Source organism: Heptranchias perlo, chromosome 12 (genome assembly GCF_035084215.1).
Source record: "Heptranchias perlo isolate sHepPer1 chromosome 12, sHepPer1.hap1, whole genome shotgun sequence".
NCBI classification, from domain to species: domain Eukaryota; kingdom Metazoa; phylum Chordata; class Chondrichthyes; order Hexanchiformes; family Hexanchidae; genus Heptranchias; species Heptranchias perlo.
The window spans coordinates 17,685,977-17,704,395 of record NC_090336.1 but is presented as its reverse complement, the minus strand read 5'-3'; the positions used below and the strand labels follow the sequence as shown (position 1 = coordinate 17,704,395).

The window sequence follows — 18,419 nt, the reverse complement described above, 5'->3', positions numbered from 1 at the left end:
CCCACTGTCACTTCACCCACTTGCCCATCTTCATTTCCTAGGACTAAATCTAGAATTGCATCCCCTCTTGTTGGGCTTGTCACGTACTGGCTAAAAAAGTTCTCCTGGACACCGATCAAGAATTTCTGCGCCCTCTGTGCCCCTCACACTGTTTGAATCCCAGTTGATGTTAGGGTAGTTGAAGTCCCCTACTATTATTGCCCTCTTATTTTTGCACTCAGAAATTTGCCTACATATTTGTTCTTCTATCTCCCTTTCGCTATTGGGGGGTCCATAGTACACTCCTAGTAGTGTGACTGCCCCATTTTTATTTCTTAGCTCAACCCATATGGCCTCGATTGATGATCCATTTAGCATATCATCCCATTTGAGGGTTGTATTTTAAAGCAAAGTGTGTTCAAACAAGCTTTTTTAAAAATGCACCTAGATGAAATGTGATTACAATGTTAATGGGCTAGATTTTGAAACTGTTCCCTAAAGACTGTAAACAATAAGTAATTTATTAGCCTATTTCAGTAAGCACCTGTCATCTATTTTGTTGGGAAGTCTCTAGTCCTGAGTTCTCGGCAGGTGAGATCTGGCAGGCCTTTCATTCTGGCTGTGAACTGAGGGAGATACAAAAAGAGACAGACGCGGCAGACAGTCAAACAGCTGTGAGGGCAAGCTGTTGTGAGGCTCAGGAGGAGAATGCAGGAGAGCTACTTTGTTTAAGTCAAACAAGATCACCCAGTCTGTGTGTATATGTAGTGTATTAATTATATTTGTATTATTATGCAAAGACAAGGTGTACTGATTTGAATTAAGTGAGTCTGATCATAACTGATGCTCTGTATGTTCACTTGATGTGAAATAAAGCAGCTTAACTAATTGTATCTGGCCTTGCCTTACCAAGTGTTTTCTCAGTCCATCTTTCAAAAATTGAAAGAGCCTGAAAGACATGGGGCATAATTTTTACCTGGAGGCGGGAACTCAGCGGGTAGGTAGATAATCGCGTGGGAAACCCGCAACTCATCTGAGCAGGTTGAAATCTGAGATCGCAACCAAATTGAAGACACTTAACTTTACTTCCGGGTCTCGGGTCTCCAAGCTGTGCAGCGGGCATACTGCACACTCGTATGATGCGATCTGAACTCCACTATTTAAAGGGCCAGTACAAAAATGGATTTTGGAAGAGAAAGACGGAAATAACGTTATGGAAGCACATAGAGGAAAGGCAGCATCCAGGTTCTCGGACATATCCCTTGAAGTACTGCTGGGTGCTGTGAGAAGCAGGAGATAGATATTGCACCCAACTGATTGGAGGAAGAAACCTGGTTCTGCCACCAAGAAAGCCTGTCCGGAGGTGGCAGAAGAGGTGAGCAGCAGAAGCGCTGTGGTCAGGTCTTGGCTGCAGCGCAGGAAATGTTTTAATGACCTGAGCAGATCAGGAAAAGTGAGTACATTTGATGTTTCACCCACATCCTGTGTTGTGCAACACCCTTCTCACTCTGTGTTGGCACGCCTACTCCATCACATCACTCCTCACATGAAGTTAAGCTTCTGCATCAACCATCCTTCACTTTCTATGCATTTCCTCACCTCCCCATTTATGCACCCACCACTGCCACTCACCCCAATCCTAATGCAATGTGATGCATCTATATGATAGTAGCTGTTGTTGTTGAGGAGGCCATGGAAATCAGTTGCATCCCTATCCATCGGAGATGGAGAGACTGAGAACCCTGGCTGGTGACAGAACTTTAGCATCTTTCACACACATGATGAATTTATTTCATCAATATGAGTGAACTGTGACAAACCTCAGTATGGTCATTGGAAAGATTGTCACTTTTCCAATAGAATGTGGGCATCGCTGGCGAGGCCAGCATTTATTGCCCATCCCTAAATGCCCTTGAGAAGGTGGTGGGTGGCCAGCTGCCTTCTTGAACCGCTGCAATCCGTGTGGTGAAGGTTCTCCCACAGTGCTGTTAGGAAGGGAGTTCCAGGATTTTGACCCAGCGATGATGAAGGAACGGCGATATATTTCCAAGTCGGGATGGTGTGTGACTTGGAGGGGAACATGCGGGTGGTGTTGTTCCCATGTGCCTGCTGCCCTTGTCCTTCTAGGTGGTAGTGGTCGTGGGTTTGGGAGGTGCTGTCGAAGAAGCCTTAGCGAGTTGCTGCAGTGCATCCCGTGGATGGTACACACTGCAGCCACGGTGCGCTGGTGGTGAAGGGAGTGAACGTTTAGGGTGGTGGATGGGTTGCCAATCAAGCGGGCTGCTTCGTCCTGGATGATATCGAGCTTCTTGAGTGTTGTTGGAGCTGCACTCATCCAGGCAAGTGGAGAGTATTCCATCACACTCCTGACTTGTGCCTTGTAGATGGTGGAAAGGCTTTGGGGAGTCAGGAGGTGAGTCACTCGCTGCAGAATAACCAGCCGCTGACCTGCTCTTGTAGCCACGTTATTTATGTGGCTGGTCCAGTTAAGTTTCTGGTCAATGGTGACCCCCAGGATATTGATGGTGGGGGATTCGGTGATGGTAATGCCGTTGCATGTCAAGGGGAGGTGGTTAGACTTTCTCTTTTTGGTGATGGTCATTGTCTGGCACTTGTCTGGTGCAAATGTTACTTGCCACTTATGAGCCCAAGCCTGGATGTTGTCCAGTTCTTGCTGCATGCGGGCATGGACAGCTTCATTATCTGAGGGGCTGCGAATGGAACTGAACACTGTGCAATCATCAGCGGACATCCCCATTTCTGACCTTATGATGGAGGGAAGGTCATTGATGAAGCAGCTGAAGATGGTTGGGCCTAGGACACTGCCCTGAGGAACTCCTGCAGCAATGTCCTGGGGCTGAGATGATTGGCCTCCAACAACCACTACCATCTTCCTTTGTGCTAAGTACGACTCCAGCCACTGGAGAGCTTTCCCCCTGATTCCCATTGACTTCAGTTTTACTAGGGCTCCTTGGTGCCACACTCGGTCAAATGCTGCCTTGATGTCAAGGGCAGTCACTCTCACCTCACCTCTGGAATTCAGCTCTTTTGTCCATGTTTGGACAAAGGCTGTAATGAGATCTGGAGCCGAGTGGTCCTGGTGGAACCCAAACAGAGCATCAGTGAGCAGGTTATTGGTGAGTAAGTGCCATTTGATAGCACTGTCGACGACACCTTCCATCACTTTGCTGATGATTGAGAGTAGACTGATGGGGCGGTAATTGGCCGGATTGGATTTGTCCTGCTTTTTGTGGACAGTTCATACCTGGGCAATTTTCCACATTGTCGGGTAGATGCCAGTGTTGTAGCTGTACTGGAACAGTTTGGCTAGAGGCGCGGCTAGTTCTGGAGCACAACTCTTCAGCACTACAGCCGGGATGTTGTCGGGGCCCATAACCTTTGCTGTATCCAGTGCACTCAGCCGTTTCTTGATATCACGTGGAGTGAATCGAATTGGCTGAAGACTGGCTTCTGTGATGGTGGGGATATTGAGAGGAGGCCGAGATGGATCATCCACTTGGCACTTCTGGCTGAAGATGGTTGCAAACGCTTCAGCCTTGTCTTTTGCAAGGACTCCGCCATCATTGAGGATGGGGATGTTTACAGAGCCTCCTCCTCCCGTTAGTTGTTTAATTGTCCACCACCATTCACGACTGGATGTGGCAGGACTGCAGAGCTTTGATCTGATCCATTGGTTGTGGAATCGCTTAGCTCTGTCTACAGCATGTTGCTTCCACTGTTTAGCATGCATGTAGTCCTGAGTTGTAGCTTCACCAGGTTGGCACCTCATTTTTAGGTATGCCTGGTGCTGCTCCTGGCATGCTCTTCTACACTCCTCATTGAATCTGGGTTGATCCCCTGGCTTGTTGGTAATGGTACAGTGAGGAATATGCTGGGCCATGAGGTTACAGATTGTGCTGGAATACAATTCTGCTGCTGCTGATGGCCCACAGCACCTCATGGATGCCCAGTTTTGAGCTGCTAGTTCTGTTCTGAATCTATCCCATTTAGCACGGTGATAGTGCCACACAACACGTTGGATGGTGTCCTCAGTGTGAAGACGGGACTTCGTCTTCACGAGGAGTGTGCGGTGGTCACTGCCACCAATGATGACATGGACAGATGCATCTGCGACAGGTAGATTGGTGAGGACGAGGTCAAGTAGGTTTTTCCCTCGTGTTGGTTCGCTCACCACCTGCTGCAGGCCCAGTCTGGCAGCTATGTCCTTCAGGACTCAGCCAGCTCGGTCAGTGGTGGTGCTACCGAGCCACTCTTGGTGATGGACATTGAAGTCCCCCACCCAGAGTGCACTGTCACATGACATTAAGCCATGCACCAGCACAGATACTGGCACTTCGGTGGGTCATGTCAGACAGTTGGGTTGTCACCTGGTGATTCACCACTCACAAGTGAGCACGAGCAGACACTGGTGGCAAGGGCAGCTGTGGAGAGTCCGTGTCAGGAGGCACACTCCTCTCCAAGCTCTGCTGAGCTGGATACAGATGCTGAACCCTGGGGGCCATCGTTGAGAATGAGAATGATAGAGTTGGAGCTGCATCTTTGCAAGGTACTTGAAAATGTGCCACACAACACTCCACAATAGCGGAGAGGATGAAGGAGTCCAACTTCAGCATTAGTGGATTGATGGCGCAGGTAAGTGCAAGAATGTCTGCAATGGAGGGAGTGAGTGCCTCCATTGAGCTTCAGGCACGGCTCTCAAATGATTCTATGCAGGCCATGACCGTGATCATGCAGACTCTGGATGACAATGTGTCTGCCGCCTTAAACAGGCCTTATCCGTGGCCTTACAACGCGGCATATCTGTTCACCATGCTGCTGTCCAGCGGAGTGGTGGGAGTGATGTGGCCTGGGAGAGGGATGATGGCGAAAGGGGACATGGAAGTGGGGAATCCACTCAAAGCGCTCCCACGCCTCACACGTTGCCTCCCGGTCCCCCCACCCCCCGCCAATCCAGTACCCGACATAAGCCTCCTCTCCCGATGGCCGAGTCTGCCTCTGCCCCTATACAGGTGCAGGTGGAGTATTCTTTGGCGGGGCCCTCATGGGCTCCAAAACCCAGAGGGAGTCTCAGCAGTCAGGGCAGGGATCTGAGCAACCTTCCACTACCTTTGCTGAGGCCACAGGGGATGCACCATGTAGAGGTGGTAGAGAGCGTAAGATTAAGCAATTGTAATGCACCAATGGTATGGACAAGGGTATTTGAAGAAATGTCATGTTGTTAATTTTATCATTTTTCTTATATTGGCACATAAAATTTATTAGCACTTCCACGTCTTGGTTATTATTGCGTCCCGAGTGTGAAGTCGCCCTTTCATTTGCTTCATCATGAATGCTAAGACATGACGGGACCCATTGGCAGGGTGTGCAATGGGTGTATGCGTGGTTGAAGGACTGTTTTGTGCAAGGGGCAGGGGCGGGGTTGGTAGTGCTGGTGGTGGTTGTTCCAGATGGCCTGAGTATCTCAAATTCTTTATATTTCAACTCTCACTATGAGAACCTATTAGAGATGAGGGGATCCCTGGCATCACAGGCAGCAACATGTGCAGCAGGTCAGGCGATGGGTGCCTCGGCAGAGGGGTACAGCAAATGTGGAAGATGGATTGAAGTAATGTCAGATTCTGAAAATAATTTTTTGTTCCAGTATAATATTTAAATTGAAAGTATTCTTGAAAAGAAATATTCCTCTGTGGGAGGGGGACTTTTAATAATGTTTGAGGAAAAAGTCTATGGCTGTCTCTTACCTGTGAGCAAATATCTCCATTTTTCCTTTCCTCTCTTGGAGACCTGCCATGTCACCTCAGCAGCAGGCTCGTCGCTGCTAGCCTCTTTCATAATGTTGCCGTAGATTGTCATCCTTCTCAGTCACCATATGGAGACACCAGTAATGTAATAATTCAATACAGAATGGATACAGTTATATACTTGGATGGTCCTGAATGTTTTCACAAGCAAACTATAGATTGGCATCCAGGACTGCGGGAGATAGTGATGCATACAAACAAATAAAAGTGTTTGTGTATGAAGTACTTGTGTTTGCTAATACAATAGTGAACAAATTACACTACTGACAAATTGGACCTTTCTAAAAGTAACCCACCTCAGTCTAAATAATTGTTAGTAACTGGCAGTACATTTCCTCCCTAATTAATTGGGGCCTGAAGAAATGATGACTTGATATGAAAGCTACTCAAGCTCCTGATGGTTCAGTTGGTAAATGCAGTTATTAGTATCCAACTGGATTCTATACAATCCATAAGTCTTGGGCTCACTTCTTGTGATCTGTGCTGGATGAACTGATCTCAGCCAAAATATTACAGGAGCCTCTGTGTTCCTCGGCAAGGGAGGGGAAAATTCAATCAGGGCTCCTGCTCTTAACACAGTCCAGGGAATATGTTTTGGATGAGGCAGGTTTGGCCTTGTCTGTCGTGCCACCTCGAGGTCAAATAGGTTGGCAACACCCAGTGTTTAGGCTCACACTTGAAGAATGACCACTTGTGCAAGGTAGCAGAGGGCAACTGACACATGGAATCGTACACCAGGAAAAATCAGCACATTCCAGATACGAAGGAGTAACATTTGAGGGGGATAAGGAATAATGTCCCTATTAGCTGATGTATACTGTGAGAGGTCAGGATGGCCTTCTCCTTGCTTGTCTAGGCAATTGAGAGTGCTGAGACTTCACAGTATGAGGATATTGTGAAAGAACCAGGAGTGGTGCTGAAGCCTCTCTGACTGAAGAAGCAATCAGATAAAATCTTTAAATGAATGAAGTGGCCTCATTTTTAAATGTGAGAGTGAGAGGGGAAAAAAATCTCCATGGAAACAAATGCTTATAAATCAAAAACTGAAGTTGCACTTAGCAAATATTTGCTCTGCAATGAATGGTGTCTAACTACTTTTTAATTTAGTGTCTGTGAATGTGTTTACATGGAAACATATTACTGTATTTGTAATGGTTTGAGGGATAATAAAGCTAGACTGTTGAATGCTGTGAAATTTGTGAGACAATGGAGATAAAACCTGATGTATATTTGCATTCATATTCCATGTTCCACATTCTTTTCCTTGTGTTTTTTCAAGGAATCTCCTACTAGTCAAATATTGACACTGGTGGCAAGCTGCAGAATGATTAAATGTGTTTTAATGATTTGAAAGCAAAATACATTATTACATGTTCAGGGTTTGCAATCCAACCCAAGAGCCAATAGTTTGATTTCTGAAATTGTAGCCAAGTGTTTCCGTAAACCCCAAGCTTTGAGGTTATTCCAAAACTGGAATCATCTTCACCTGATTTGCTCATGGATAATAACCTGTGCTCTGTTGTCATTCACTGGAGACAACTGCCTCTTAACTTAATTGAGGACAGTAGTGGAGAATCCAATCAGGTATAACTGCTTTTCAATTCTATTTCTCTAGATTTAGCTCACCCCTTCTACATCTCTCCCTCCATGGCTTGGAATCTATTCCCCAATAGACTGCAACCTATATAGAACGTTGGTTAGACCACACTTGGAGTACTGCGCACAATTCTGGGTCTCCATATTATAAAAAGGATACAGAGGCATTGGAGCAGGTGCAAAAAAGATTCACAGGGATGATACCAGACTGAGAGGCTATACTCATCAGGAAAGGCTGAACAGGCTGGGGCTCTTTTCTCTAGAAAAGAGAAGTCTGAGAGGTGACCTGACAGAGGTCTTTTGGATAATGAAAAGGTTTGATATGGTAGACGTGAAGAAGATGTTTCCACTTGTGGGGGAGTCTAAAACTGGAAGACATAAATATAAGATAATCACTAACAAATCTAATAGGAAATTCAGGAGAAACTTCTTTTGCTTTTAGAGATGCACAATTCTCCTTCTGTCGGTTGCACCCCATAATATAAACAACCTAAGCTATTTAGAATCAACAGCATTATATACCCATGGAAATGTGGGTCTGAGAACCTGGCATCAAGATAACGGTGCCTCTTTGTTTGTATTCTCTTGCTTGAATAGACTACAACGGGAGCCAAATCCCTATCACTGATATGATCCCCTTTGTATTCTGTTTAAGCGATTGGGTCTCCACAATGCACAGTGGAGCCCAGCTACGCTAAGAAGACTAGTGCCTGATGGAATGTGTAAAGAGGGGCGAGTGATGCATGGAGGGTTCTTCCCTGAGACAAGAGCAATTTTTTGACTTGTAAATGCTTTTACACATTATATTTGAATGCTACTTTCTCAACTGTTCGATTGCTGCTCTGGTTATATAGAAAGCAAGCAGTGCAGGTGTTTCTTTTTACTCTCCATAAGACCATAAGAGATAGGAGTAGGCCATTTGGCCCCTCGAGCCTGCTCCGCCATTTAATGAGATCATGGCTGATCTGATTTTTACCTCAACTCTACTTTCCTGCCCTTTTCCCCATATCCTTTGACTCACTTGCTGATCAAAAATTTGTCTAACTCAGCCTTGAATGTATTCAATGACTCAGCCTCCACAGCTTTTTGGGGTAAAGAATTCCAAAGATTTACGACCCTCTGGGAGAAGAAATTCCTCCTCGTTTCCGTCTTAAACAGGCAACCCCTTATTCTGAAACTGTGCCCCCTAGTTTTAGATTCCCCCATGAGGGGTAACATCCTCTCAGCATCTACTCTATCGAGTCCCCTCAGAATCTTGTATGTTTCAATAAGGTCTCCTCTCATTCTTCTAAACTGCAATGAGTATAGACCCAACCTGTTCAATCTTTCCTCATAAGACAACCCTTCCATACCCAGAATCAACCTAGTGAACCTTCTCTGAACTACCTCCAATGCAAGTATGTCCTTCCCTAAATAAGGGCACCAGAACTGTACGCAGTACTCCAGGTGTGGTCTCACCAGCACCCTGTACAGTTGTAGCATGACTTCCCTGCTTTTATACTCCATCCCCATAGAAATAAAGGCCAATATTCCATTTGCCTTCCGGATTACCTGCTGCGCCTGTATGTTGACTTTTTGTGTTTCATGTACGAGGACACCCAGATCCCTCTGTACCGCAGCATTTTGTAGTACTGTTTTACTGTCTGTTTTAGCTTGTTGAAAGTACGTGGGTATTGTGCTCAAATTTCTCCTAATTAGCTTTTGTTCCCTCACCAATAAAACCAGCCCGAGGGCAGAATACAAAATCTGGTATTCTGGTCTAGCAACATTCCAACTACAGGAGCCCCATTAGAACAGCTGAGAGTTTGCTGAGCTGAGCTGTGCTCTGCAGCTTGCGGCCGAACTAATGATTTGCTTCTCCTCAAAGAATGCCTTGGTTTTGTTCCGTTACCAGGTGTTGGATTTAATCCACAGGTAGATGACATTTTTCCATGTAAATTCTAGTGAATTGCATCAGTCCTTCAGGAAGAGCAGTCTCTGTGAAACTCTGATCAACATCTATTAATGGAAGGATTAGTTGGGTTGGCCTAATGCTATTCAATACAAAGTAATTGTTGAATGTGGATTAAAGTTGTCAGGAATTGCAGGTGAATAAAGCTGTTTCCAAACCGAGGAAAGCAGTTATTCATTTATGTGTGATCAGCGGCAGAGATGGACTGATTTGTAACTAGACCAGAATCACTGCTGATGTGGACTGATCCTAGGGAGCTCACACTCAGTCAGCTGTTTGTATACATCCCTATTTAGTGTCTGTTGGTGGTTATGGACTCCACGGTCTTGGAAGTCTGGGTCAGAGTTCTCCCCTGTGTCCTGGCCAACATTTGTCCTTCAATCAACACCACCAAAAACAGATGATCTGGTCATTTATTTCAGTGCTGTTTGTGGGATCTTGCTGTGTGGAAATTGGTTGCCACGTTTCCTACATTACAACAGTGACTACACTTCAAAAGTACTTTGTTGGCTGTAAAGTGCTTTGGAATGTCCTGAGGTCATGAAAGGCGCTATATAAATGCAAGTTCTTTCTTTTCTTTATTATCCAGATTAGTTTTCCAGTGAAAGGCTGAGCCATTCATTATCTTGCATAGATGGTGTTGAGAGACTGCAATCAGCCTGGTTTAAAACAGAGGCCGTTATGACTGATAATTCTCTCTTACAAAATTGCAACAGTTTATAAAAAAAATGTAAAATATCCTCTAATTGGCATCTAAGTGCCTATAAACATTAAAAATTAATATCTGTCAGGTAAATAAACAAATGAGAACATAGTCAGAAAACTGCTTCATTGACTCAATGTTTTCTGATTGATGAAAAGAGCACTTTGGTCTAATAAATCATCAATGCACACACTGCTGCATCAAGGCAAAACCCATAGAAACAGGAATTTATTTGAGGACTGTCAGAATAACAGATGAAGGAAAAGAAATGGTCTTTCATATGAGAATTGTTTTAAAGATTTCTACTGAGAGTAATTTTAACTTTTGAAGCATTCAATATTATATTTTCATTTCACAGGGTAAATGCAGATGGAGAAGACCATTTAGCCCATTTTAACTGATTCACCTAGAAAGAAAGAAAGACTTTCATTTATATAGCGCCTTTCACAACCTCAGGAAGTCCCAAAACAGTTTACAGCCAATGAAGTACTTTATTGAAGTGTCGTCACTGTTGTAATGTAGGAAACACAGCAGCCAATTTGTGTATCACAAATCCCACAAACAGCAATGTGACAATGACCAGATAATCTCTTTTTTTTGGTGTTGGTTGAGGGATAAATATTGGCTAGGACAGAAGAATCTACAATCCCCCATCATGGCATCCAACTATCTTTTTAGTAACTCCAAGGTTTTAGTCTCCATTATCCTCCCCAGAAGTCCATTCCGAGTGTATATCACTCTTTAGTGGGAAGAAGAACTTCCTGACATTGGTCCTAAATTAATTTTTCACCTGTTTCACACATCACGTTTTTGACATTTGCTATTTTCTCCGGTTCAGCACCCCTACGATCCAGTGTGCACCTTTTTCTGCCTAATTTCTAGATAAATGATAGCAAGACTTGGGGATTGTATCAGATAGCCCTCACTGGAATCATGGAAACATAGAAACATAGAAGGATGCAGCGCAGAAGGAGGCCGTTCGGCCCATCGTGCCTGTGCCCGCTCTTTGAAAGTGCTATCCAGTTAGACCCACTGCCCTGCTCTTTCCCCATAGCCCTGCAAATTTTTCCCCTTCAAATATATATCCAATTCCCTTTTGAAAGTTATTATTGAATCTGCTTCCATCACCCTTTTAGGCATGCATTCCAGATTATAATAACTCGCTGTGTTAAAAAAAAAATCCTCTGTGTCACATGCCACCGCATGAGTCTTCAAAAAGCAGACTGAATGTACTCTTATCAAACTGAGACTCTGGCTCTGAACCAACAAGTAGTGAACGAAGAGTAAATGGTATAAAACAGTGACTCATACACTTCTCTATTCTTGGTACCTGAAACAGTATAGATGCCCTTTACTTTCTCTCTCCAAACATAAACTTAAACAGAAGTTTACTTGCTTCAATCTGACAGCTCCTCTGCTGATCGGCACGAAACTTCAAATAAGGCAGCTCTTTGCTGGAGGGTGAAGCCTGTAGACTGACAGTAGAAGTAGACGTGAAGCCTAATATAATCCCACAATTGGAAACCTTTGGCCACGAGCTGTCTGTCCAAAAGGACTACAATCAATCAGTGACCCTGTCAAGCTTACATGCTCACCCAAAGAAAGATGATCAAAGTCCCTTTCAGATTATACTGAAGTAAGAGTCAGGAGGTGGCGACATCTCTACTAATTATATTAGAACAACAGCAGCAACTTGCATTTATATAGCACCTTAACATAGGAAAACATCCCAAGGCGCTTCACAGAAGCACAAACAGACAAACCCTTGACACAGAGCCAAAGAAGGAAGTATGAGGAGGAATGACTAAAAGCTTGTCAAAGAGGTAGGTTTTAAGGAGTGCGTTAAAGGAGGAGAGAGAGGTGGAGTGACGGAGAGGTTTAAGGAGGGAATTCCAGAGCTAAGAGACTAGACGGTTGAATGCATTGCTGCCAATGGTGGGGTGAAGGGAGTGGGGGATGCACAAGAGGCCGGAGTTGAAAAAACACAGAGTTCGAGGAGGGTTGTAGGGCTGGAGGAGGTTACAGAGATAGGGAGAGGTGAGGTTATGGAGGGGTTTGAACAGATCAACAACCACCTATCAGTATTGAATGGATAGGTGCTGAGACTAATTGTAATGTCCCTACTACTGCCCAGCTGAGATCAAATACCCAGTGTGGACTGGGATCAAGCTTGGTAGCCTCCTGATCTGCAATAGCTCCGAGGATCACTGAATAAAATTTACTAAGCTATCAGGGGAATTAACCCCTTTATAATGTGGACCCTTTGTAAATGTTTTTTTATAGATCTCCAATCAACAATGATATACGTAATGTAATACCTCTATTTTTATATAGCGCCTCTGATGTTGAAAAATCTAAGGGCACTTTATTTTCACTTTTGAAGGGCTGCAGCCATCTGTGCCAGCAATACCCCACATACAGATTGCTAATGAGTCATTTTGCTTTTTAATAAGTGGCATTGGTTGGAGGAGGAATGTTGGCCAAGACAGCAGGCGATCTCCCTTCTATTTTTCCAATAGTGCCATGGGATCTTTAGTGGCCACCTGAGGGGGTGTGTGGAAAAAAACCGAAATGATATTTCAAACAAAAATGGGCTCTACCACAATCGGCTAAAGAATCCCATTCAATCATGTCTGATTGATTGCATTCACAGCTGGAACAACAACTTGAGGAGTTTAGCTATGAGCACACAGAAACCAGGATTCAGAACGAGAGGTTGCGGCGCGTGAATGAGGATCTGCAGGAGCAGCTGGATAGGACCAAGCAGGCCTTGGAGACTGCGCAACTTAACCTACAGATTCTTCAAGATGAGGCCCGGTATGAACATCAGCAGAAAGCCAGGTAGGCTGGGGATTCTGCCTCTTCACTTGTGTTCTATAAGCTAAATGTTCTTAAAGTCATGTACCTTGTGGTGGGATTCAGATTGCTTCCTGTACTTTCCCTACATCTCGTACTCTTCCAACCCTCATTTCAATTGGCCATCCAAGGAACAGCTAGGGTTCGCAACCCTTGAGGAATACCCTGGAGTCTCCAGGAATTGAAGATTCATCTCCAGGATATTGCTAGGAGCAAACCTGGGGAGAAAAATCATAGGGGCATTAACAAAAAGAATTTTCTTTCGACAATTTTGTTCATTAGTTATAAAAATGTTGGTGATGGGAAAGAAAAGGCTGTGTTTGACTGCCAATCAAGAATCATCCAGTTGGATAATGAAGAGTCTGTTCGCTTTCCAAGTGGTGCAGGAAGGTGGGGTGTCACGAGGATGGACCATTGGGGGGGAGCATGGGGGCGGGGCAGTTGGACGGAGTAGATCCAGCCAGAGTTGGCGACCCAAGGAACAGCCCTTGTGCATGATTGACAGTTCCTGATCAGTGTCCACAGTGTCTAAGTGCCAAGGATGCACGTGGTCACCACCCACTAAAATAGTCTATGATTTGAGGTTAGACTTTAAATAACAGCAGCAGGAAACAAAACCAAATGTTTTGTTTTTCTCCCTCCCCCCCCCCACTACCCTTCCTGTCCACTATTTGGATTGTGCCCTCCCTCTGCTAGTTTCCAAGTTGCTTTCTCCTTTATTGTTATCTGGTCACAAACATGAGGTATGTAATACAAAACAGAATTGCAAAATTGATTTTTGGTGGGCACTTAAGTATTGAAGGTGTATTTAAAAAGTAATTCATTGGTTGTGAAGCACTTTGGGACATTTTGAGGATGTGATGGATTGACAGTATAATTTAAATGTGTGTTTGCCAAATGTATCTATGCTATCACTTAAATGTCATCTAATTTATTACCAATGAAGACATTAAAATGTGAATTCATCTGGCACCCCTCTATGACTCTCAATGACCATATTTCTGACAAATTGCATTCCAGACGTGACAATCCCAACAGGAACCATCATTTTGTGTAGAGCATTTGATCATCTGTTGTTGATACTTGTCCTTTATAACCTTTAATATCAGCTACTGGATTATGAAGTTTACAACCATGTCCCTAGATGAAGTAAATCTTTACAAAACCACCTTGTCTACATAACTCTAGATCTAAATTCCAAATTTTATTCCTCACACTGTTGGCCTGCGGTACGTACACCATAAATTTAATGGTGAGATGTTCCTCACAGTGGTGACCTTTTTCATTGAGACACGTAGCTGAAGGTCCAGGGCAATAGTGCAGAATACCATCACGGTTAAAGAGAGTAGGACAGAGGTTGAAATGGATCGAGAGGTAGTGGCAAGACAAAACAAAGCTAGTGAAGCCTGTAGATTGTAGGAGAAAGGGAAGATGAGGGGGGTAAGGATTCCACAATTTGTATTCATGCTTTCATGACTGGGCTGATGAATGCTAATGTGCAGCATGTTGCAGTATGTTTAATTTATAGTTTTACCTAACTATTCTTCATTAACTCTAAATTTTTAAAAAAGGAAAGCCTTACTGCTCCATATGCATCAAACCTAAATATCATGATACAGGTTTTAATAACCTATCACCGTGTATATGCATTGTTATAGCCAGACATTTATTCATTAATTTTTTTCCCCCAAAATTGATCAAGCAGTGAGTACTGCTGGTGGGAGTCTGGTCTATTCCACAGTTCACGTACATGTAACTCTTTTTGAGAGATGGGAGGACAGTTCTTCTTCTGATGAGCAGCCTTGCCTAAGACTTACTAACCTATACTCATGGGCTAAGTTAAAGACCTGCTTACATCACATTATTTATGTCTTCATCATTTTAAATATTTAGCTCAAATCTCATTTCAATCTTTTCCCCAAAGTAAACAAGTTGGGAATAACAGAATTAAGTTTGACGTGCATTAAATGATTTAGTAATCTGCTTTTACTGCTGCGCATGTTTTGCACTCAGTGCTCATGTATAAAACAGTGAGCTGGAGCACTCTCAGGCTAATGGAGTCAGATTTATTCTTAAAAAGTCCACCAAATGGTAATTAAAGAACTCTAAGTAATAGTCCACATATAATAAGGATAACATTTAATGATCACATCACAAGCGCAATTGTAATTAATTATATGCACAAAGTCTCGACTTGACAACAGTATTGATTGTCTTTCCTTGTCGAGGATTAAAAGACTTTATTGAACTTGTTTTTAGCATCTGTCCCTGATTCTAAAATAAACCCTGTCTTTAGGATGAGACATTAAACTGAGGCCCCATCTGCTATGTGCGAATAACCACTTGTATTGGTGTGTTTTTAACTAACTGCTTTTATTTCCAGACCCTCTAGAACATTTTCATCAAAGAATAACAAAGTAATACAAGAGAAGTCATTGGAGAGTAATTGCAGCAATGTGTTTACTCTCATCAGAGAGTCATCTAGTGTTTAGTTAGCAATATGCAAGTACCATACATATCACCATCTGCCTGATCCTTTGGTTCATGTGGACTTGAAAGATCTCATGGTAATATTCAAAAAGTAGCAGGGCGTCTCTCAGTGACTTGAATAACATTCTTCCTTCAACCAACATCATCAAAAACAGATTAACTGATCATTCATCTCGTTTGCTGTTTGTGGGATCTTGCTGTGTACAAGTTGTGAACTTGAAATCAAATCATTTGGTAATTTGTGGGCTGACCATGAAACCAGCTGAATTATTGTAAAAATCCAACTGATTTATTAATGTTCTTCAGGGAAGGGAACCTACCACCCCAAACCCATTCTGGCCTACATGTGACTCCAGTCCCACACTACGTGGATGACTCTTAATGCCTTCAGGGAATTTAGGGATGGGCGATAAATGTTGCCATGCCAGAGTAGCCCGCATGCCAAGTACAACTTAAAATAAAATGGCTGTAACCTTTACCTACGTAAGTCACAGTACTTCAAAAAGTAATAAATTGCTTGTGAAGCATTTTAGGGTATCCTGAGGACATGAAAAACTCTATATAAATGCTCTTTTCCTTTTTGAAGATGAAGTCCATGTGCTTGTGATGATTATAAGTAACCAGTTGGACCAATAAAAGGAAATCTTGTGTTGAGAATAAGGTGGTGTGGGTTTACCGCTGGAGGATCAGAGTTAATTTTATTACTGTGGATATTTTACATTGTCAGCCATAAGATCATTTATATTACTTTAAAATTCCTGCAACTGTACATCTCCTGTTGTCACATTTCTTACTTTGTGTCATGATTTTTATCACACCTTGTGACAATTAGTGATGCCTGAGGGGATGCCAGCTTACATTACTTTTGGTATATAATATCGTAACACCTGATTTACTGAGATACTTACTTTACAGCCCTCCTACAGTAGGTGGCTTTGCTACTGTTTATTGCTACTCGACTACCTCAGTTTACTCGAAGCTGTGAACCTTTTTTTAAATTCATTTTCAGGAAGTGGACGCTGCTGGCAAGGCTGACATTTATTGTCTGCTCCCAGTTGCCCTGAGAAGGTGGTGGGGGACCTTCTTCTGTTTTGAAACAGCTGAGGGGTTTGCTAGGCCACTTCAGAGGGTAAATAAGAGTCAAGTATTGGGGCAATTTTATTGGAAAAACAATGCACAATGTCTATGATTTTAATGCAGAAACAAAACTGAGCAGCATGGTAGATTACTGCACTGTTTAGGATCCAGCATGCTTGTCTTTGTGTAAAGAGTAAACAACCTACTATTCTTCATTGGCACATTTTAGATTTACATAAAAACGGTTTGTTGTTTCTCCAAGAAAGTTGCCCCATTTACTGGGTAAATGCACCACATGGTGTGACACTGGACATGCAGACAGGGAAGGCCCCAGATTCCCTGCCCAGGCAGCAGTAAAGGAGCTACAACTGGATAGATTGCCCAAGTCGAGGAGGAAAAAAAATGGAGAGGGTCCTGTTAGTCGTTGAGATTTGGCTCCATTTCTGTCAGTGAGTGAAAAATGCCAGTGGTGGAAGGGGGGGAGGGAAGGAAGAAGGCAAATCCTCCCTGTGGAGCTGAAATGCACCTCCTTGGAGTGTGACCAAAGGCTCAAATGCTCTCTGTGGAACTCTCAAGTGGTTGGGCAGAAATAAGATCTTGAAACCATTAAACAGGCCTTTGTTTCTGAACAGGGATGTTCTCAAGGTGTCCAAGAACATGCAAAAGGAAAGAGAAAGTCTGCTGAGACAGCTGGAACTTCTCAGGTAATTGGCACTAATCAATGGCGAGGAGACTAAACTGCATTGTACAAAGTTGGTTTTCTAAATAACTGCGTTTTAATTATATAATTTTTCACTCTTAGTGAAATAAAGGAGAGATGATTTCAATAGATAATGTATTTGATAATATTTTGTCATTTTCTCGCTGCATTTCATGTATATTAATAAATACAAGTATAAACTGGTGGTCTTCGCTTTATACTCTTGTGTGTTTTATGCATGAAAATGAAAGAACTGAGGAAAGTAGAGCCCCTTATAGGAACTTAGGAAAATTGGAACATAGGAGCAGGAGCAGGCCATTCAGTTCCTCAAGCCTGTTCCACCCTATCTATTATATCACGGCTGATCTGTATCTCAACTCCATTTACCTGCTGTTTCTCCATATCCATATTATGTGTACATTGTGGACAAATATGTTACTCCCATCAGTGATACTGGATAAGTCTGTCCAGGTGGAGTCAACCTGTCGGCACTTTGCCTGCAGAAAGCCAGGGGTGTGCTTGCTGTGGTAGCACACATACTGAATTTTTTTTTTCAAAAAATATACTTTATTCATAAAATTTGAAACAATACATACAATACAGTTGTCATATCACATTCCAAACATACACAATACAGTTTATAAATTTGCAGGTTACATGAAGTACAGTTCATTGAACACATTGTACATAATTACAGTTCATGACACTCTAGGGTGCCTCATTGCATTACACTCAATACAGATTATTGATTACAGGTACGTTACAGATTCATTACAGGTACATTACATCTCATTACATCAATTTGAATTTTACATTCTGCCCGAGGGGGTTTTTTCCCTGATTGCAGCCCCTCGGTATACAATGGCGGGAAGGCTCTAAATGGTTTCACACATACTGAAACTGCATGATATGAGCTCTTCAAAGACTGGGTTAAAGAAATGACACAGGACTCCACTATGTTGGATACTGCAGACTGTTACTGTAGCCCCTCCTCCCTCCCCCCCCCCCCCCCCCCCCACCTCTGCCCCAAGTAGGTTAACTAAGCCCTCTAAATAATGGCTGGGTGGGACTTGTAGCTCCAAGCGATAATGCATGCCTACATGTTCAGACCACAACCACAAGAGCCTTGTAATTCAGAATAGTAATGAAGCTTTTAAGCTAACACCAGTATAACAAGTTGTGGATCTGAAATGGGGATTTTTCTCCCCACGGTGGCTACTCAGCAGAGATAAATCTTCACTATTC

At 43.2% G+C, this 18,419-nt stretch overlaps 1 protein-coding gene across 1 annotated transcript in view; it reads left to right on the top strand.

Moving 5' to 3' along the window:
* Positions 1-18,419, top strand: part of cracr2b (calcium release activated channel regulator 2B) — a 150,452-nt gene that overhangs the window by 95,381 nt on the left and 36,652 nt on the right. Inside the window, exons 10-11 of the mRNA XM_067993713.1 lie at positions 12,705-12,892; positions 17,107-17,178. Of these exons, the coding sequence (XP_067849814.1) occupies positions 12,705-12,892; positions 17,107-17,178 (260 nt within the window). The remainder of the gene's footprint in view (positions 1-12,704; positions 12,893-17,106; positions 17,179-18,419) is intronic.